The 22,193-nt window shown below is 42.1% G+C and overlaps 1 protein-coding gene and 1 non-coding gene across 3 annotated transcripts; both read left to right on the forward strand.

Moving 5' to 3' along the window:
• Positions 1-121: 121 nt before the first annotated feature.
• On the forward strand, positions 122-18,529 carry Rbm34 (RNA binding motif protein 34). Of its 2 annotated transcripts, XM_020173363.2 has the most exons (11): positions 122-279; positions 386-557; positions 807-940; positions 5,382-5,616; positions 6,774-6,833; positions 9,877-9,920; positions 12,158-12,241; positions 12,387-12,450; positions 13,719-13,758; positions 14,341-14,459; positions 17,501-18,529. In XM_020173363.2, the coding sequence occupies exons 1-11, from the start codon at positions 224-226 to the stop codon at positions 17,783-17,785; spliced, it is 1,293 nt and encodes a 430-aa protein (XP_020028952.2). In that variant the 5' UTR covers positions 122-223; the 3' UTR covers positions 17,786-18,529. The 2 variants fall into 2 exon arrangements, with proteins under 2 accessions (XP_020028952.2, XP_073912941.1); XM_074056840.1 differs by lacking the exon at positions 14,341-14,459 and having other exon boundaries at positions 17,501-17,685.
• A 116-nt stretch (positions 18,530-18,645) lies between these two features.
• Positions 18,646-18,752, forward strand: LOC141417621 (U6 spliceosomal RNA). Its single transcript, XR_012442273.1, has one exon. It is a non-coding gene; the product is annotated as a U6 spliceosomal RNA (small nuclear RNA).
• The last annotated feature ends 3,441 nt before the right edge of the window (positions 18,753-22,193 follow it).

Raw genomic sequence — 22,193 nt, forward strand, 5'->3', positions numbered from 1 at the left:
GAGCCTAGATTTCTCTGACAAAGAGTGAGGAGAGCAGCCAACGCCGTCAAAACCGACGTCCACACCGGCTTCAGCCCCTTCCTGAGTCTCTCCTTCCGGCGCATGAGGCCCTGAGCGGAAGGGGCGGGTCCATAGAACGGAAGGGGCGTGTCCACTGAGCGGAAGGAGTCAAAACCCGGAAGTGTGTGCTCCCGCGCGGCCCACCTGGTGAAGCTTTGGACTAATGATGGCCTCCGAAAGGAAGACCAAGCTAAAGAGAAAGAAAAGCGCGGATCTGGGGTGAGTGGCGCGCGGCACGTGCAGCGGGCGGGGTGATTGTTGGGTGCTCGTCGGGCAGGCGCAGCCGTGGGGCCTGGCGTGGCTGAGAATCTTCGTGCGTTTCCAGAGAGGACCCGGATGGCGGCGTTGGGAAGGCGTCCGGAGACTACCTGGTGGGACAGGTGGCTGACAGTCTGCTCCGTGCCCAGCACCCTCCCGGAGGCGGCGCGGGTCGCCTGGCGGTCCTCTTTAGCGCCCCTGCGCCGCAGGTCCGACCTGTGTTCATTCCTGTGCCTCAGGTGAGTCCCCGGGTTGTGACCCGAATGTCCCGTTAGGATCAGGCTAATTTATAGCCTGCGACTCACCTCACGGGGCGAGAGTCTCGGGCCGGCTGGATCAAGTTCAGGCATCTTTTGCTTGCTCCGTTTAGCCAGTGGGGGAGGAGAGGTGCTAATTTAGAAGGACATTAAGTTATTGCTCACGGTCAGGAGTTTTTACAGGATGAAGTCTCAAACATAACTTCAAACTTAACTTCAAACTTTTAAAAGGATACCCCTAAAAAAAAGGATCGAACTGAGGAAGAAGAGAGCACATCTGAGATTCAAAGACCAGTTTTGCGAGAACCCGCAAAAAAAGTGAAAGCGAAGAAAGTCTCTGTTGCAGACAAAAAGTTGGCAACCAGGTTTGTAAAATTTTTTGTAGTTGATGCTAAAGAATCAGATGGTACCAATGACCATTCTTCTACTTGCAGTAGTTAATCTGATTTTTTAATTTCATTTTGTATTTCTAATTTTCTTTTTCAAAAAATTTTACTGTTGCCTGGCAAGGTGGCTCACTTCTGTATTCTCAGCTACTCAGGAGGCAGAGATTGGGACAATTGCAGTTTGGGGCCAGCCCTGGCAAAAAGCTCGCGGGACCCTATCTGTGCTGGTTCATTGCTGTAGTCCCAGTTACATGGAAGGTGTAGGAGGATGGCATCTCAAGCTGGCCTGGGCAAAAGTCCAGGCCTTATCTGAAAAATAGCTGAAGCAAAAATAGCTGGGTGCCTGGTTGAAGTGGTAGAGCGCCTGTGTAGCAAGTGCAAGGCCCAGAGTTCAAAGCCCAGTACAACCGAAAAATTAGTTTTCTTTTACTATGAAATATCTCATAATATGCGAAGTTGAAAAGGATAAGAAACCCATTCATCTAGTATCAACTATTAATATTATTCAATCTTTATCATCTTTACCTTATTCACCACTCTGTAATTTGGAAGTGTTAGAAATATCTTTAAGGTATTGGGGTGTCATGAGAGAGATGACAGTACTCAGAAGTCAATAGGGAAGGCAAAATTTACTTATGTTGAAGGGTTCACACCAGGAAGTCTGGGAGATATTCACACTGGTTGGGAGGTCCAAAGGGGTTTTTACTGATGTCATGCTGTCCCTCTCCTGCCCCTGGATTGGGCAGGTTTGGGGCTCACAGTCTACATGGTTGGCTACCTGGTTGGCCAGGTTAGGAGGGGACTTTGGGAACAAAGAAGTTTTAGAGAAGCAATAACTGTTTCTGGTTATCAGTTCCGGAACCAGGGCATCTTTCAGAATTCTTGCCCTTGCCCATCTGAGGATAACAACCCTTTGTTCTTAATAGAAACTTTTATCATATTAAGCTGAGTCCATGAAGCGAGTGTATGGGAAGCGAGTTAGTGAGACTAACATTTGTAATAACAGTAGTGATTACTGATTAAATCCTTTGACAGAAAAGACCTAACCTAAGTTGATTCTCACAGGAAGCAAACCCATGATTTATCTTTCATCTATAAATATTTCAACACATATATAAAAGATGACTTGGGTTTTTGCTCTTTCTTTTTTTAGTTTTTATTTTGTCTTTTGAGATAGGATCTTACTATATAGTCCAAGTTGGTCTTCACCTCATGATCCTTTTGCCTCAGCCAACCAAGTGCTGGAATTACAGATGTGTACCATCATGCCTGGCTATGAGTTTGGGTTTTGGTTTTTATAGCATATTTCCCTCATTATCTTAAATTTTGGGGGACTTGGGGCATGGCTCAACTGGTAGAGCCCCTGCACAGCAAGCTGAAGGCCCTAGTCAAACCCCAGAGCTGCCCCCCAAAAAAGTTTAGAAAACGTGGTCTCTCCCTTTGCTTGGTTTTATTTACTTTTCTGTGCATTTGCAGGCTAGTGGTGGGTTTTTATTTATTTTGTGCAGACCAAACCTCTGAAACAGGGCTGACCAACACCATCCTACCTAGTCACAATATTTGATGGTCAGGACAGCTTTCATTAGGGGTCTTCCTGGTTATTTTTACATGACTGCTTTCTCTGTGAAGCTGTTAGATTCTTGGAGCGTGGTCTCAAACAGTGATCCTCTTACCTCTTCCTTCCGAATAGCCGGGATTACAGGAGTAAGGAAATGTGGGAGTTTGCCAGCTGAGATACGGGACTCTTGAGGCAATTAGCAGGAAGCAACATTTTAGTGTGCCAGCACAGACATAGCGGACTCGTGTCCAAAGGCTGATCCCCGAGATCAAAGGGGTCTCACCTTATATACCCTTGCAAGGAGGTTACAGGAGCAAAAAGCAAGGTCTAATCCATATATGGTTCTATTTAATTTTATTGTCTACTTTACCCTAGTGCTATGTGACTTTCCTCATGTTCAGATTTCTCAGGTTTTATCTCTCTGCTGTGCCATCCCTACCCTCCCTGCTACTTTCTCAGGACTAGACTGTTTTTTCTTCTGATCCTCCTTCCTGCTACAACACCACTACCTCCTTTTTTTTTAAATTTTAAAAATTTTTTTTAAGAGACTAGGTCTCACTGTGCCTCCCTAGTCTGGACTCCTGGGCTCAATAGCTCCTCCTTGCCCAAAGTCCTGAGTAATTGGAACTGTGTTTTTTTTTTTAATTATCCCTTTAATCTTCTCCTTTTCACCCCTCTATCCCTGCTCTGGTTGGCCTGTTTCTCGTCAAATACATTCTGTTATAACTATCTCCTTACTGGTCTCCTTCTCCAGCCTTGCTCTTTCCTCACTTTTCTGCTGCCCAAATGATTTTGCTTTTTGATGTGATTGAGGTTTGAACTCAGGGCTTTGCTCTTGCAAAGCAGGTACTTTTTTAACGAAAGCAAATGTTTATTAGGACACCATTAAAAGGGGAGGCAATGATGGGCAGCTATGCAAAGGAGCACAGCACTCCAAATGGTTTTTGAGACAAGGGCTTGCTACGTAACCCAGGCTCACCTCCAACTCCAGTCCTTCTTCCTACCCCTCCCAAGTACTGGGATTACAAGTGTGCTCTACTGTCATAGCCCAAATGATGTTTCTTTTAAGGCATTCTCAAGGTCTTTGGTGGCATCCCATCTTCTCTAGGATAAAATGTAAGCATTTGGCAACATACACACACGTCTGCTCCTGACCTGCACAGCCCCTGCCACACTGTCACATTGCCTTTCCCTCTGGCTGGTCTGTCATGTACTTCGGTGAACAAAACACTAGACACTCTCCTTACTGAAGCTTTTGGTCTGATGGAAGAGTCCACATTTATTGCTTTACTCCTCTGAGAATCCTTTTTTGTTTCTTTTATGTACTGTGTAGTCTAACTGTTACCACTTTATTGTGAACTTTGCATGTCTCTTTGCTACACTATTGAAAAGCTTTAATAGTTCTAGTAGCTCTTTATGTCCCCAGAGCCTAGATGAGAGGAGGAAGCCAGCATGTTTGCTAATGAGCAAATAATTTTGACTCTTGTCACTCTTCTCTCTGTACTCCTTGAGATCCTTGCCCAAGACTAGGAGTGTAGCTCAGTTGTAGAGTGCTTGCCTAGCATGCCCAAGGCACTGGAATTCATCCCCAGCACAGGGAGGGGGGGGCAGGGAAGGGGATCCTTATCTGAGTCTCTTTTTGAATTGCTCAGGTCTTACACACCCCTGTGCAGAGATGCTTCAGACTGTATGTGCTGTTCAGTAATTTACTTTTGTTAAGCAGTTCTTTAAGAATTAGAGCTATTGTAATAAGCAATCTGTGGGGGTTTTTTGTTTATTTTTTTTCTATTGAGCAGATTCTTTTTACAAAGAAAGTCTTTGGCAGGTATATAAACCTTTTTAGATTCCTAGGAAATGGTTCATCTGTCTGGTCCTAGAACTGAGAAGGAAATTATGCTTTGCTAGAGTGTAAACTAAAATCTCTTAAGAACTGTAATAAATGAGCCGGGTGCCAGTGGCTCACACCTGTTATCCTGCCTACTTGAGAAGCAGAGATCAGGAGGATCACGGTTTGAAGCCAGCCTGGGGAAATAGTTTGAGAGACCCTATCTTGAAAATACCCAACGTGCAAAACAAAATGGATGGTCTTGTGTGCTGCACTAGCTTGTCCTAGACACCTAACTGGGGGCAACGGGAAATGCTGGAAAAGACAACAGAAGACCAAACATACATAAAGGTAGCGCCAGGTAGGTGGGCTCTCAGATGGAGACACACAAACCCCTTCCACCTCCAATGAGTTTTTTATATATACAGTGACAGCAGGAGGTGGAGAGGCCTTTCTTGGGGGAGGGGGCGTGACACTGTAATCCTTGGGAACAGGAGAAACCTGTGACAGCTTCTCTCTGAACGTAAGTATCTTAGGAAAAACAGCTGTACTGCATCTTGCCCACTTCTGCAGCTGAGGCTGTGCCAATTCAAGCGTGCAACTTTTGCAGCATAACTATGCTTGCTCCCTTCTGTGGTTTGGGGCTGTGCCAAACTCAAACAGGTAGCTTATTCTATATACCTGTCGGCTCCCAACAGGATGGCAGAGTGGCTCAAGAGGCAGAGCTCCTGCCTAGCAAACATGAGGCCCTGAAGTGGCTTTTCTTTAAATGACCATTTGCTACCACTGCTGTGTTTCCTGGCATTTTTAGCATGTCATCAATCTTTTTTTAAACTCTTAAGTTTGTTTTTTAAAAGCTAGTAGCCACTTTTTAGCTAGTGATACTTTAAAACTTTTGGTATGTTTGTGAGTGGGAGGTTTATCTTTAGGAAAGCCAGAAGTCACTGGGAAACATTTCCGGTTGGAGGGTAGAAATAAGCTTTGTCAAATGCTGATTTTCATGACTCTTCTTATCTTTGTTTTGCCTTAAATATTAGGGAAAGTGCTCTAGCCAGTGCGGATTTAGAAGAAGAAATTCATCAGAAACAAGGGCAAAAAAGGAAAAATTCCCAGTCAAGTATTAAAGTAGCAGATAGAAAAATACCTCATGATATAGATTATAACCTTGATGTAAGTCAAAGGAAGAAAATTCAAATCAACCAAGAAGAGGAGAGATTAAAGAATGAGAGGACCGTGTTTGTTGGGAATTTGCCTGTTACATGTAATAAGAAGGTGAGTTTGTAGTTTACTGTGGCATAAATTGAAAGAAGATAAGCACATTGCCATTGATCACTGATAACTTCATTGTCAGTGTGACCAGCTAAATCATCCCAGTGTCCATCTCCTCTCTCCCATTCCTGCAGTCTCTGTTTCACGCTTTTGCAGAGCAGGCTGCAACTATTGCAGTGGCCTCTCTGGCTGTCTTCTTTCCAGGCTTCTTTCCCTTTATGTGCCACTAAAATGGAAGCGCCACAAGTTCAGAGATACTTATCTCTCTTCTCCATTGTTGTCTGTATCCCCTATATGTGAGAGGATGCCTGGAGCCTTGTAGGGCCTCAAATATTGTGTGGAAGAACACACACATCTTATGTTTCTTCCATTCTGTAGGGTTCACTAAGCTCAAAACATGCCCTTTGCTTTCTGTGTTCATGTAGCAGTCACTTCAGCCATCCCTTGGTAAAAATCCTTCCTCATCTTTTGAGCACAATTTATGTTCTACTTCCTTAACCACAAAACAACGCAGAAAACGTCCTGGCTTTTCTCTTTCTCACCCTTTTGTTCTAGCTTTTGATTTGTATTTGTTTCTGAGGACAGCACACATTTTGCTTTGTAGCATACTTTTTTTGGTTATTGATCTTTCTATTAGATTATAAGGGGCTCAAGGGAAGGAGTGTGTAGTATGGTTTTCAATTTATTAGAATTGGTAGTGGAAATTATTGTTGTCACTATAAAACACATACATTCTAAACATCTTGAGCCAGTGGTAAAAATGTCTAAAACTTACCCACTAGGATTTTCCTTAAGCTGGTCTGAATCAGGTTGCTGAAGAATGTCTTACAGCAACATCAGCATCCTTAAAATTCATTCTGTCTAAGCCAAATGTGAAAAGATCAGAGAACATGCTGAAGGTTAAAATCTTACCTCAAGTTACATGTGATAAAGATAAAAGGTTGCATGACAACAATATTGTGTAACTTATGGATAGTAATATGAACAAATTGTGTTTTCTGTAATATTTTTATTCATCTAATCTATACCTTTCCTGAAATGTTCTTAAAATAAAAACTAGCAGTAAAAGCTTATATCAGGTAATTTTGCATCATTCCTTTTTGGGTACTTATGTGATGTTCTGACAGTTAACTAATGTATGTATTTTTTTTTAATTTTAGAAGCTGAAGTCATTTTTTAAAGAGTATGGACAAATAGAATCTGTACGATTTCGTTCTGTGGTATGTTTTCTCTCCCCTTAAAAAGTTTCATTGTCTTAAAGTGCTTAGTATTTAAATCAAACTTAGTGATTTGCTGGTACTGCAAAGGTAGTTACTAGAGAGGTAATCTTTGAGTAACAGGTGTAAATGTAGCCCAAGAGAAGAGTGGCTCTTGGTATGTATTACTAACTCTTTTCCTTATTAGATAATTTAATGAGTTCGCTTAAGAAGGTGATATGCTTGTCACTAAGACCAGAGTGTTTTGGAGGGCAGATCAGTGGCTTACTTGCTGGGTCAATACAGGAGGCAGAAAAGTTGGTACTTACTGATTAGTGTTTCTGGAGTCACAGGCAGTCCCACCTGATGTGTCCTTGTGGGAGATTGGTGTGACAGTAGCAGGCAGTGCTCGTGCTCAGAGCATGACAAAGTATTTATCAATTTGATGTTAAAACATTATAAAATGAGTGCTAACTGATGTTACCACTTGAACTCTCCAGACCGATTATGACTGTGCTTCTTGGAGAATAAATAAGCACCATTCGTTTGGTTTTCCCACTTGTATTTTTTTTTTCCTTTTTCTTACTACATAATTTATCATTGTGTATGTTCTAGAAAACTATTTTTAATGTAATCAGTGTGTATTAAAATACAGGAACTGTTTATTCCATGTTTCTGATTCCTCTTTCTTACGAGATTCTCCCAGGTGGGTTCTTCAGGTCTGGTGTGCAGCTCAGTGGTAGAGTATTTACTCGCCTAGCACACATGAGACCTGGGCTCTGACCCCCTATGCCACAGAAAGAATAAAAATGAAATAGTATGGAGGTTTTTTCAGTCTCCATACTGTGAATATTTTGGGCTAATTCTTCATTGTCGGCAGCATCCCTGTGTATTATGGGGTGTTTCATAGTGTTCCTGGCCTTCACCCACTGTATGTTGATGGTCTCCCCCTACCTTAGTTTTAACAATCCAAAAATATCCCTGAATATTTCCAAATGTCCCTGGAGGTGAACCTTCCCACTTCTCTAAAAGTAGACATTTCACAAGATTCTGACAGTCCCATAATGTGTGTGTGTGTGTGTGTGTGTGTGTGTGTGTAACCTTCCCACTTCTCTAAAAGTAGACATTGCTGACAGTCCCATAATGTGTGTGTGTGTGTGTGTGTGTGTGTGTTTCCCATGGCAGTGTGTGTGTGTGTGTGTTTCCCATGGCATTACCTATTGGTCTGCCATCCTAAGTCCATTTCCTTTATCAGATCCTCGCCTGGCACATGACTGACTCTCAGGCACCCAGTCAACAGCATGCTTGTGCCTGCCTCCACCTGCCCCACCCAACTTCTGCTGCCTGCTGATTTTTTTTTTTTTTTTTGTTACTGAGGTTTGAACTCAGGGCCTATACCTGGAGCCACTTCACCAGCCCTTTAGTGAAGTGTTTTTTTGAGATAGGGTCTTGTGAATTATTTGCCTGGCCTGGCTTTGATCTGTGATTCTCCTGATACGTGTCTCCTAACTAGCTAGGATTACAGGTGTGAGCCACTAGTGCCTGGCTTCTGCCTGCTGATTTTTCTCTCTTACTCAGTAGGACCAGGTGGTAGGCTTTGGGGTTGCCTGGGACTCTTTTTTTTTTTTTCTGTGGCCCACCCAGCCTGTTCACCACCCATGGCTGGTTTTCAGCTGTGGTTTCTTCCTCATCCTTCTTGTCTTTTCTCCTGTCTTTTTATGTCCTCATTACTTCTTGTTAGGGCAGTTGAAGATGCTTGCTGTGGTTCCTACCTTTAGTCTTCCTCTCCTTTGTGTAGTGCACCCTGTCATCCTAGTCTTCCTGATGCACTTCCCCCACCCCTGTTAACATCTCTCTCTGATACATAAACCTTCGCCTGGTATTGCCTTCTCATTCACAGGAGCCTGTCCAGGTTCTTCCCTGCCCCTGGACTGCATGTAGTATGTGTGGTAATCTTGCCATGTATTCTTGAGCCCCATCATTCAGTGTGTTCTCACTGCACTGAACTGAAGAGGTTCTGTTGTTTGTCTTGCTTGCCTGAGGGTCACTTTCTCTTCACTGCCAGTGAAGTCTGTCCTGACTTTCTATCCTGAAAATAAGTGATCCTGAACACAAAGGGAATTCCTCTACTTGCCCAATTTAAGACATCCCTGAATATATATAAACTCTTAGAGACATGGTGAGCTAATATATCTGTCTGCTCATATTATTTACCAATTTACTTAGACATTTAAAATTATATAAGATAAAACAAGATTTATTAATTTATAGATACTGCTTTCTCAACATTTGGGCATGCTAGCCAAACGCTTTTACACTGAGCTATGTCCCCAACCTCCACACTTGTTTTATAAAACAATTGTCCTTATGTTTTTCTTGTGTCTTCAGTGTCACTGCCTCTTCCTGGTCTCCTCCTCTTTGATCCACCCACACAGTTTGAGAACCCAGTGTCTTTACTTCCAGCTAGGTTGGTCCAGAGTCGCTTTCTGTTCAAGCTTGAGTGTTATGCTATCACTGGAAATTTTTAACACTAAACCTCAGCTTTCCTTTCACGTAATATTGGGATAGTTGTTTAGTTTATTTTACTTATTTATTTATTTATTTTGGTGGGACTGGGGTTTGAACTCAGGACTTGCAGCGCTCTACCACTAAGGCACACTTCTAGTTTGGGATAGTTGGTGAGGACTTGATCATTTCCCCAGAATGTTTTTAATCACAACATGACACAAACTTAGGCTTCAATTAGATTAAAATAGAACATATAATTAATGTACCAGGCGTGGTGGAACACACCTATAATCCTACTACTTAGGAGACTGAGGCAGGAGGAGCACAAGTTGGAGGCACAAGTTGATACCCTGTCTCAAAAAAGCCCTAGAAAAAAAAGAAAAAAGCCCCAAGTATGTGTGTAGCATGCATGAGCCCCTGGTTGCAATCCGCAGCACAAAAAAAAAAGAAAAGAGGAAAAAAGAAAAGGAAAGATAGGATGAAAAATGCAACTAATTTGAATTAATATTTCAAATTTTGAATTTTCTTTAACTTTTTTTTTCTTTTTAACTCTTAAAAGATTCCAGCAGAGGGAACCCTAACCAAAAAGTTGGCTGCAATAAAGTAAGTTTATACTTAGTCAGAAGGTGTTGTCTTAAACTCTTTCTATTTGATACAAGTTGAGACCACAGTTCCACAGATTCCTGTGTTTGGATAAAGCAGTGTGCTTGATTGTTTTCTTGTATTTGTAATGGTGTATAGATTGGTCACCTGTAAAAGACTGTCAGAGAAAGTGTTGTAAAATCTCACTAGAAAGTGTGCTGTGAAAAATTTCAGGAAGGTTTATAGTGATTGAAGAGAACAAGGAAGTTTTGTACCCAAATTTTCCACAGCAGATCACAAGTGCCATACAAGGGGTGCCTCATAGTTGCTGTCAGAGCAAAGTGCATCTGAAAAGCAAGGTTCAGACTTCCATCGGTGGTCAGATTGTATCAGAGAATTCACATGTGTGTCTGCTGGTCATTGGGATGACCACTTTAAGTTCTCTAAGAGTTTGAGACCCGTGTGGTTTTGCTTGGGGTTCAAATTCTGAAGGAATCCCTCCTTTAGCAACCCAGTGCCAGGAAAATCAAGTCTCCTTGCTACTCTTCCTATATGGAAGGCTTATTACTTATTTACCTTCAGCCTTTTCTGGCTTTCATATTAGTCTCACTATGTTGGGTGTGCTTTTTTTCTCTCTCTCTCTCATTCTCTGTTTTGACAAAGGGTCTCTCTATGGAGCCCGGCCTAGCTTTGAACTCGTAATTCTCCTGCCTCTGCCTCCAGGGTACTGGGACTATAGGTGTGCACCACGATGCCTGGCATTGTTTTTTCTTAATGGCACATCAAATGATGGATTTTACAAGCAGAGGTTTCTTTATCTTAGATGAAATAAATATAGTAATATGCTTCAGAAATATTTCTGGGAATCCTGTCCTATCACAATTTGCCATTACTGCAGTTGTGTAGGTGATCTTAAGATGGAGTTCAGTATTAATGTATTTCCCCAGGATGTCTTGAATTTTGATGGAATCAGCTAGACAGGGTTTCAGTCTATGATCACCATCACTTACCTCTCCAAGTCTCAGCTCCCTTATTCATAAAATTAGAAAAATAATAGCCATGGCAAAGTGGTGAGAGTAAATGTAATATGTAAAATATGTAGCTTAGCGCCTGGTGTATATTAGGCATACAATAAATCACAGCTGTTCTTATCAACATCAGATCGTATAGTATAATATTACAGAATGCCATGAGCTGTGCTGGATAGTATTTCCCAGTTCCCTTCTTGATGGTGTTCATTTGTGTGTTAGCATTTTTTTACTTCAGAATAATAGATTGATAAGACAGGCAGAGTGGCTCAACTGGTAAGAGCGCCTGCTTAGAATAATAGATTGACATCTTTAGCCAAAGATTTGTGGTTGTCACCAGATCTGTCCTAAATGCTGACTTACCTACACTGTAGACCCTTTTGCAAATCTTGTGAGTTCATAGATTTAGATCTTGAATAACACCAATTCCAGTCATCAAAAAAGTGAAAACCTCTTATAACATGTTCCTCCCCATGGAAGAACATAACACCTACCTGTGGTAGACCAAGTTTGAGTCTGATCAAATTTTTGATCAACTTGCAGTTTTATAAAATACAGAGGACAAAAGTACATGTTGAACTGCACTGCTGTCTTGTCAGCAAATTGGAAATTTGTCAGAAATTTGGAAATTCTGCATGTCAGACAGCAAGGCAAAGAAAGATGAGGGAGCATTCTGTAAATTAAATGGTACACCAAAGATGTATCGAGCCAAAGAATGGAAAAGACGAAAGTGTAACGTGTAGAATGGACCTGGGTGGCAGAACCATATCAGTAGAGGGAAGAGTTCATGTAAAAGTGGGCGTGGTGATTACTTTGGGAAGGAAGGAAGGAAGGGCTGCAACTGGGAAGGGCCTCCGAGAGGCTGCTGGGTGGCAGCGGCTGCCTGGGCTTTGGCCTGTTGTTGATTCGCTGTGGAAGGCTGTGTACTTTTCTGTGTGGGTGTTTTATCTTGCAGCAAAAAGGAGAAACCAGCTAGGTACAGAGCAGCTAAGATTATACTTATTGTTCTCAGAGGTTGGTGCATGTGGGTGTCCTGTTCTCTCACAGAGTAGGAAGGTATGTGTTCCCACCGCTTGTATTCACTTTTGAATTAACTGAATATTTATTTGAAAAGATGAAACTTCCACCCAGGAATTCTTGCCATTTGTGTTACCAGATTGTAGCAAACAAGGTTCATTTTAGTGACTTTGAGGCTAACAGATTTTACATTGTCCTCTTTTTTTTTAATAGACGTAAATTTCATCCTGATCAGAAAAACATTAATGCTTATGTTGTGTTTAAGGACGAGAGCGCTGCCACAAAGGCACTGAAAAGGTAATCCCGATGGTGAGGTTTGAACAGTTAGTGTCATGTATTTCTGTGTGGACCTTTTTTATTCTTTGGTTTTACTTTAGAGCAAATATTTTCATAATTACATCCTCATGGTTCACAGCTATTTCCCTTTGTATTTATAATGTAGAAATGGAGCCCAAATTGCTGATGGATTTCGTATTCGAGTTGATCTTGCATCTGAGACCTCATCTGTAAGTTGTACTTCATTTGTTTGAAAAACCTAATTGGAGCCTTGTGGAGGGAAATGTTTCCTTCTGCAATTTGCTGGCAGGGGGTGGTACCAGCAGTGTGAGCAGGAAGGAAACAGGAGGAAGCAGCATTTGTCCTCTGGGGTCACAGGGCTGGTACTGAGAGGAGCAGGAGGACTGGAGGAAACATTAGCTCAAGAACTGTCAAAGTTAGGCTGCACCTTACATTAGAGATCTTCTAGTCCAGCCCCTTGTTTCACAGACCAAGCTCAAGGCTGTCATAGACATGTCCCAACTCACAGCATGTGTTGGAGACACGCAGAGAGACAGACCATGGCTCTGTTACATGTTCAGTACTGTCACAAGGGCACAGGATGCTTTGTCAGCTCAGGAATGGGGCACATGACTTGCAGCTGTGCTAGCAAGAAGGGACCAGGAGGGTTTCCAGGAGAGCAGGTCTTGTGTCAGTCTTGAAAGAGGAATAAGGCATTATCTAGGCATAAGAAAATTATAAAAAGTTGAAGACAGTGTGTGGGCAGAAAAAGCAGTATTAACCTTGGGGAATGGCATGGTCTTGATACGGTGATTGGGTGGCTGGTGTGTGAGGGGCAGTAGTAAGAGTTGCTATTGGACAAATAGGGGGAGGCCAAATCATGAGACCCCTGGTCTGCTGAGCTTCGTGCAGAAGAGACTAGGTCTTACCTGGGAGCTGATCTACACATGTAGATGCTGGGGTGGTGAACTGCTCGCATTTGACGGCAGTGTCTGCAACAGGTGCAGGACGGATTGTAATGGTTCATCCACAGACACAGAGCATGCTGCTGTTGTGTCAAAACGACCTGGTTAAGAAATAACAGCAGTCTGGATGAAAAACCCTGGCTTGATTGTTTTGTTAATAAAGCAAATTAGTTTTGGTATCAACTATGGGTTGTTCTTGAGTTGTAACAGCAGAGCACAACTGAGACTCAGTCACAACTGAGACTACATGGCTGTTGGAGTCTAAAGTTTTTGCTCGTTGGTCAACCCCCAGTAGAGGAAGGCTTTCCTGAGTGCTACCCTGTGCCTGTGCCAGCTGTGAATGATAAGTCTCTCTCTCCTCTGGTGCATTGTCTAGAGAGAAGACAGAAGCAGCAGAAACAAGGGGCAGATGTGTGGTTGAATCAGGAAGTGGACGATCTGTTAGAAGTGGAGGGCTGTGGGATGGGGTGGGTTTTAGCATGGCTTCCATTTTGTGGTCCACTGAGTGATTTTCATTAACCTTTGTGTTTCAGAGGGACAAGAGATCAGTATTTGTGGGGAATCTTCCTTATAGTAAGTTTGTTTGAACAAATACAAATATTAATTAAATTATGGGGAAGGGGTTGGGGATGTTGCTCAGCAGTAGAGCCCTTGTAGCATGCATGAGGCCCTGAGTTCAATCTCCAGCATGTCAAAAACAAAAACCCCAGACTGGAGGCATGTCTCAAGTGGTAGGGTGCCTGCCTAGCAATTGTGAAGCCCTGAGTTCAAACCCCAGTAAGTAAAACAAAAAAATCCAACAATAACAAAGGGGGAGTAAGACGCTTGCATAATGCAAGTGTTATGTTACAAGGTGGCACACACCTATAACCGCAGCTGCCTGGTTGGCTATGGCAGAAAGGTGGCAACTTAGCAGTCCTCTCTCTTCAAATTAAAAACAGGCTGGGAATATATCTCAGTGATGGAGCACTTGCTTAGCATTTATGAGACTCTAGGTTCTGTCCCTAATACTACCAAAAATGATGTTTTGCTTAAGACTTCCAGTATAACAGAGTGTTTGATGGGCTGTGCTTAACTTACTGCATAATTAAACATCTCTAGCTTTCTAAGTTGAGGTCAAGTCTTTACCTGTATTGTGATTGGATTTATTTTTAGAGCTTGAAGAATCTGCCCTGGAGGAGCACTTTGTGGACTGTGGGCATGTTGTGGCTGTGAGGATTGTGAGAGACCCAGTTACAGGAGTCGGCAAAGGGTTTGGCTATGTGCTCTTTGAAGTAAGGGACACCAGTGCATGTGACTCTCCTTGGAAATGCCCCAGGAGGGGTTTTCCCTATGTGTCATTGTCATCATTCAGACATAACTTGCTCTCACCCTCAGAGTATGACTGAGTAATGTTGCTAGTTGCACACAACTAGAAGATGGCCCAATTCCTTGTGTCTTCATGCTAACATTTTTTTTTTTTTTGGTGAGACTGGGGTTTAAACCCAGGGCTTTGTGCTTCCAGTCCATTTGGTTCTGGTTGTTTTGGAGATAGGTTCTAGCAAACTATTTGCCTGTGTTGGCCTTGACTGAACCTTGATCCTCCTGAACTCAACCCCAGGTAGCTAGGATTACAGGCCTGAGCTACTGGTGCCCGATTCTCCTTCGATTTTAAAGGATAACTTCATTGGATATAGATAGTAGTCTGAACAAGGTTTTTTTTTTTTCCTTTTATCATTTTTACATTTACTTACATGTGTATACATTGTTTGTGCCCCTTCTCCCCCCCAGCCCCCCCAGCAAGGATTTTTGTTTTGTTCTGGACTTGAAATACATCAGCCCTGCTCTCAGGAGTTTTCCTGAGAGGTCAGCTATTATTCTTCATAGCCTTTTCTTACTTGGCACTTCTTTCAGTTTTCAGTATTTCTTTCTTTCTTCTGTATTCTGGGCATTTTAACTATGATAAGGTAGTGAGATTCTTTTCTGGTCATGTTCACTTGGGGTTCTAAATGCCTCATGTACTTATGTATTCATTTATTTAGATCTGGGTGATTTCCTGCTTTAATTTCATTGAATTAAGTTTTCTGTGCCTTTAGTCTATATTCTTGGTTCTCTCTTCTACACCACAGGTTAATGTTTGGTCTATTAATGGCCTCTTTTTCCATCCCAGAACCTTGATTGTTGTGATGATGTTTGCTTTTTTACTTTATTGTTGTCTGAGAGCAGTAATTCCTCAAACTTGTATGCAGTCCCGCACCTTCTTTCTTTTACCCGTCTTGTCCATTGGTAATGCTTTCCATTCGAGTTACTGAGTTTTCACTTTGAAGAGTTCTGTTTTTTTTTTTTTCCAGAACTGTTAACTTTTTTGCTGAATTTTCTGCTCAGGTCCTTTTTTTTTTTTTATTATTTTTATTGTGGTGCTGGGGCTTGAACTCAGGACCTTCACCTTGAGCCACTCCATCACCCCTATTTTTTGTGAAAGGTTTTTTGAGATAGGGTGTTGCAAACTATTTGCCTAGGCTGGCTTCAAACTGCAATCCTTCTGATCTCTGCCTCCTGAGTAGCTAGGATTATGGCCTGAGCCACTGGTGCCCAGCTTGTTCACGTCTCAAGGTCACTTTTTTTTTTTTTTTTTTTTTTCTGGTACTAGAGATTGAACTCAGGGCCTTGTGCATGCTAGAGAAGTAATTTACCACTTGAGCCATGCCCCTAATCCTTTTACTTTTAGGTTGTTTTTTAGATAAGGTGTGTCTCATGTCTTTGCTTTGCCCAGGCTGGCCTCAAAACTCCACCCTCCTGTGTCCTCCCTCTTGAGTAGTTGGGATTACAGGTATGCACCTCCATACATCTCTTGAATTGACTTTACTATATTCACCAGTTTATTTGAATCCACTTTGAGGTCATTAGTCATCTTTTTAAGTTAGACTTTTTAATGCTTTGACATTTCAGTACTTTAGATTCAAGAGCCTGTGAACTTCTGGAGTGGTCCCTTTATCTTGCTTTTTCGCATTTCTTGTGTTTCTAAGTTGCAATTTGTGTGTCTGATAGAATATCCGTCTCTTCCATTTTATTTGGGGGTCTTAGTGAGCAGTCTTCTTGACTGCTCAATCCCCAGTACCACTCAGGAGAAAGCCAAGTGCTATAAAGTAGCAACACCTGTCTGAAGTTGTGGCTTCAGCTCCCCCACTTAGCCAGGATTGGAGCTGTGGGCTGTTTTCCTACTTTTCTCTGTGTGGCCTTTCTAATTTCCCCCTTTCTGTTTTTTAGTGTTTTCTTACCTATGTTTTGATTCTCTTTCTCTCTCTGGAATGTAAGCTGTCCTTTGTTTCCCTGGTTTCTCATTCTGGAGTTGCAGTGGAAGAAACTTCTAATTGTCTTTCCTACCCCAGAAGCTCTTGCCTGACTTCCTTAGGCTAACTCCCCATGGGCTATTCTAGGCCACTGTATGTGACCTTATAAAGACTCTTAATAATTATTGCAGGTAGCTTCAGAAAAATCATGAGCTCTTGATGTTTTCCTGATACTGGATTGTAGTGACTTCACTGCTGCTGTATCTTCTAGGCAGACACTATCACTTGAGCCTTTCCACCAGCACTTACCCAGCTTATTTGTTGAGATGGGGGTCTTGCAAAATATTTGCCTAGGCTGGCCCCAACTGCTGTCCTCCTGATCACCTCCTTCCAAGTAGCTGGGATTAGAGGTGTGAGCCATGATGTCTAGCCCAGCTGTCTCCTTTTTTCTTCTTTCTTTCTTTTTTTCTTTTTCCTGGTGATTTTGGGGGTTGAACTTAGGACCTCATGTGAGGCATGCTAGGCAAGCACTCTGTTGCTTGAGCCATGCACCGGTCCTGGTCCTCTTTTCCTTGATAGGCTCATAGAGTCCTTCGACGAATATTTCACGAACATTCAACGTAGCTAGCATTAATGGGTCCATATTTGGAACTTACATGGAACCCTAGAGGGCTTCCCACATCTTGGGCCCTGTAGGAGAGTTCACTGCCCTCAACATAGAGAATATTGCAGAAGGTTTACTGGTTTAAAAGATTGCATATGACTACCCAGTTAGTTGAAATCTCTTACGAAAAATGAAGCCTTTAGGATTGCGACCTCATCTGAACATTGACAAATTAGCTTGAGTGGTACAGGGAAACCTGAGGGGGAGCATGTCCAAAAGGAGACTCCCTCAGGGCTCTAGGACTCAGGGTTGGACTTTGAGGGTACTGATGGGCTCTGTGTGCTAGCTTAAAGATCACTCTAATCCAGTAGAGTAGAAATTGTACTAGTCTCTTTGCATATGAGCTTTTGGTGGAAATTAATGTGTCATTGTTTTTTTTCAGAACACAGATGCTGTTCATCTTGCTCTGAAGTTAAATAATTCTGAGCTAATGGGAAGAAAACTCAGAGTCATGCGTTCCATTAATAAGGAAAAATTAAGACAGCAAAATTCAAATCCAGGTTTGAAGAGTGTCAGTAAACTTAAGCAGGGATTTAACTTTGGGTCCAAGCATGCGGGGCGTTCTACAGGTGTGTTTATTGGAGAAAAAGCTGCTGTCATTAAAAAGAAGAGGAAAGGACAGAAGAAAAGTGGACAAACCAAGAAACCAAGAAAACAGAAATCTTGATGAGAAGATTGCTGCCTTCTCTCCTATGGTGTGCTGCTGATTAGGTGCAATGAATCCGTGGATTGAGCATCTGGGTTTTCAATGGATTGTGTTTGTCAGTGTGGAGAATCCCACAGTCTTGGTTATTCGTGCTGTCGTATTTCTTTGGAGCATTTTTTTTTATATGTGAACAGATTGGTTACCACGGATCATGTGCTGCTACTTGGTGGTATAAAGAGATTTTAGACCCAGGATGAACATTTATAATTTTACTGATTATTTTAGTGGAGTTTGAATATATATAAATTAGCACTTCAGTTAGTTCAAGAATATTATTGGATGAGTCTAGGTTAAAAGGTAAATTTTTAAAAAAACAATAATCCTAAATACTGATTGTACTTAGTCCAAGTATCTAAATAATTAAGGTGGGAAGGCTGGTTCCAGATTTGGTTGTAACCCCTAAGGAAGATCTGAATGCTGTTGTATAATATCCACTTGTTTTTCTTTAGCTCTTACACCTACGAAAAGTGAAGTTCTTTGTTTTTATTTATTCCACCACTACCAGCAGCCTAATAACTAACCAATAAGATTATTAAATGAAACAAGATTCTGACTTCATTTAAATAGTGATTAGACTACTTTTCTGTTTTTATTTTATTTTATGCTCCTCCGGGAGCATATATTTGATATACTGTAAGAACTTTTGTAAATGCCACAATGTACACCACCTAGCACAACAATAAAAAAATTGAAGACTTTTTTAGACTTTGCAATTTTACTACTGATCTTTAGTTTTGTGTCGTTTCCTAGCAACTGCAGGCTCTTAGTTCAAACTCCAGTACTGCCACCCCCCAAATAATTATAATAAATTAGTGTCACGAGTGCTCGCTTCAGCAGCACATATACTAAAATTGGAACGATACAGAGAAGATTAGCATGGCCCCTGCTCAAGGATGACATGCAAATTCGTGAAGTGTTCCATATTTAAAAAAAAAAATTAGTGTCACTAAATAGGAGGAACGTCTTTGTAGAAATTGTATTTAATGGAAACATTTTCTAGCTGGGTGCATGTGGCTCATGCCTATAATCCTAGCTACTCAGGAGGCAGAGATGAGGATTGTAGTTTGAAGTCAGCCTGGGCAAATAGCTCATGAGACCCTATGTCTAAAATACCCTTCACAAAAAAGGGCTAGCTAAGTGACTCAAGGTATAGATCCTGAGTTCAAACGTCAGCACACACACACCCAAAACTAGAAGTATTTTCTAATAAAATATAGTGGTTAAGGTAGCCAGGTATCTTGGCTGGCTGTAATTTCAGTGCTGAGAAGGCAGAGACAGGGATTTCAAGTTTGAAGCCAGCCTGCTCTGCATGGGGAAGCCGTGTTTGTGTGTGTGTATACATATATACATGTGTGCTATATGCGTGTATGTATAAAGTTACAAAATGTAAAGTTCAACAAAGGGAGAGAATGCCATTGTATTCCCTTGGGACTAAATGTGGTCACAGGCTGTACCCAGTCACAGGACACAGCTCTGGGAGAAGGAGGGTAACCAGGATGGCTGATCTGAGGCAGGTGGAATCTTAGCGAGTATATAGTGAACATGCATCATATCCCTGAGATGGACAAGGGGGTGGGGAAGTTATAACTGATTGTTTTTGAAATACTGTCCTGGGGAACAGCTCATGGAAAACCTCATGCGTCTCTAAAATGTAGCTCTGTATAGAGTGGAGAGGGCTCCATTTTCCTGTATCTAGGGACTGGGTATTTTATGCTTAATATCCTTCGTAGAATTTCAACCTTGTTTTTCATAAGTAATGCTCAGTAAATATTTATTACCTGATGATTTTTGCATATGTTTCTAGTAATATAAAGACTCAATAGCTATAATTTGAACATATATAGTCTGTGAATAACGTGTGACTGCTGTGAATCAAGCAGCTTCTTAAAGCATAGTAGATAACATTTGTATTACTTGACATTTGTCACTGTATAATTGATATTCTGCTTTCTCTGAGCAGAATGTGCCTATGGTGCTATAATAGCTTAAAACATTTCACATAGGGAATAATGTCTGTTTTTAGAAGAATTTTCCAGGTACTTTGTATAATTCTTTGTTGGCTTGGAAAAATACTGGTAACATGTTACATCTGATTATTTCTTGCCACAGAGCGTATATGGTCAGCATTGAGTGGTTGAAATTTAACTTTCAGTGATTGTAATAAAGATTACTGGTTTTGGTAATCCAATTTTGACCATGAGAATTTTTCTTGTTTTTCTCATGAACACTTTTCCCCTGCCTCTGCCTTAGATGTTTTCTGCTAGTGATCCTGGTCTTAACTGACCATGCGCTGGTTCAAGCCTATAATCCTAGCTCAAACCTGTAATCCTAGCTACTCAGGAGGCAGAGATCAGGAGGATCTTGGTTTGAGGCCAGCCTGAGCAAATAGTTTGAGAAACCCTATCTTGAAAATAACCAACACCAAAAAATGCTGGTGGAGTGGCTCAGGTGGTTGAGTTGGCTGCTTTGCAAGCATGAAGCCCTGAGTTCAGACCCCAGTACCACCAAAAACAAAACTCAAAAGAACAAAGAATTCTTAAAAGACACAGCATCTACTCAAATATTTTCTCAGTCTCATTGGATGAATCTTAGTGACTTTACCATAGCTTTCTCCTATTGGTGTCTGATTTTCATGTAAAGAAGCCTTGGTTTAGGTTATCTGGGCTCTTGACCCAGTTCTGTTACTCTGCTCTTAATTTCTCATTTTCAAGAGTTGATGGCCTCCCACACCAGCTGTTACAGCTTCACACAAGTTTTTTCTCCCTCACACACTCAAGGCTCAGTACATATTCCATAAGAAGTCAAGGTTCTCTGATAACTTTTTGAGGTAAGAAGAATCAAAGTCTCTGTGCAGGGCATAAGAAAAACTGTTTCCTTTGAATCATTTGGTTTGCTTGGGTACATCCGCCTCACCACATCCTCACTTTCCCCTACCCCACTCCAGGCAGTGCACACATGCCTTTGGTTGAATTCCCAGTGTTATGCAGGGCTCAGGTTTATTATCACTGAAGGAGGAGGCCTCTCCAGCATTAGGTTAGGTTCTCCAGCTACAAGTTCCCATAGTAGTGACCTCACAGTAACTTAAGACACCAAGTACCCAGAGTTGGCCAAGTTTCATAGGTTAAGGGCAGTCCTCTACAAAACCAAATTCATTTCATACTTCAGCCACAAGGTCAGTGGGAGTCTCAGTCTTACCAGTGAGCTGGCTTGGGTTCTTTTGTTCTACTCAAAATGCAGCCATGAGTAGGTGAGAAGAAGCTCTTCCAGTGTTGCCAGTCCTGGACCCTTGAGTGCTGAAGGCAGGGCTCAGATCCAGAGCCATACGCGGCTGTACCCTCCAAGCCCTGGTAACTGGAGACTTAGGTTCCAGGCCTTAGAAGTTGGAGACTTACTTTGCTCTGGGTTCTGCATTCTAGCTCTCTGGCCTAGGGCATTGGCACTGTAAGACTTGGCAGTCTCCTGGAACTCTGCCTGAGACTGAAGCCCACAGTTTCTTGACTGACTCTTCATGGCCTTTTAGGGTTGGTTCTCTGCCATCTCTTGTAATTTCTATACTTAAGATGTCCTTATTTTACATTCTCTGCCCCCTGATCAAGCTGGTGTTTCAGCTGCCCTCGTCACTCAAATCAGCCCACTTTTACTTGATTAAAAAAAAAAAAAAACCCACAAAAACCAAGTAGGCAAAAGACTACTGGTAAGGGAAGCCTCCTTTGGGCCTAATGTTGCGATACCAGGGGCAGCACAGGAGAGCATCTCCTAGCTGACTCAAAAGCAAACTTAGAGCTGGATCATGGTGGCTCACACCTGTAATCCTAGCTACTCAGGAGGCAGAGATCAGGAGGATCAAGATTCGAAGCTAACCTGGGGCAAATAAGAGTCCCTTTCTCAAAAAACTATCACAAAAAGGGCTGGTGGAGTGGCTCACCGCTCCACCTCAGTTCATGCCCCAGTGCTGCAAAAAACAACAAAAAAGCAAACACGGCAGCCTCTTACATAATTTATATAACCAGGAGGGGGGTGTGGCAAGGGTGTCTGCACCAATCACAGGACTTCTGCCCCCACCTGCTGGACTTGGTGAAAATGGCTGCTAGACTTGTGACCGTAGAGAGTTCAACACAAGCCATTTGAGACATTTGCAGCTGGAGCCGTGTCTTCTGGAAGTGGAGTTGTGCTTGGTCAGCAAGTGACTGTGGTTGCAGTGTTAGCTTCCTTAAAGGTCTTTCCAGAGTGTTCAAAATGGCCTGGCTGCTGCAGTCCAATTAGCTGCTGAAGAAGGCTGCTTAGCTGACCGTTCCTATGCTTTAGGCATAGGGAAGGGCTTGCCTAACTTCTGCTCCTAATAGCTTCAATCATTCACAAAGAGCACCAA

Source organism: Castor canadensis, chromosome 15 (genome assembly GCF_047511655.1).
Source record: "Castor canadensis chromosome 15, mCasCan1.hap1v2, whole genome shotgun sequence".
Lineage (NCBI taxonomy): Eukaryota > Metazoa > Chordata > Mammalia > Rodentia > Castoridae > Castor > Castor canadensis.

Excerpts from the sequence above, each read along its gene's own strand:
- Rbm34 (XM_020173363.2), top strand. The coding sequence starts at position 224 with ATGATGGCCTCCGAAAGGAAGACCAAGCTAAAGAGAAAGAAAAGCGCG. Across the intron at positions 9,921-12,157 it reads AAAAAGTTGGCTGCAATAAA|ACGTAAATTTCATCCTGATC; the intron begins GTAAGTTTATAC and ends TTTTTTTAATAG. Across the intron at positions 12,242-12,386 it reads GCCACAAAGGCACTGAAAAG|AAATGGAGCCCAAATTGCTG; the intron begins GTAATCCCGATG and ends TTTATAATGTAG.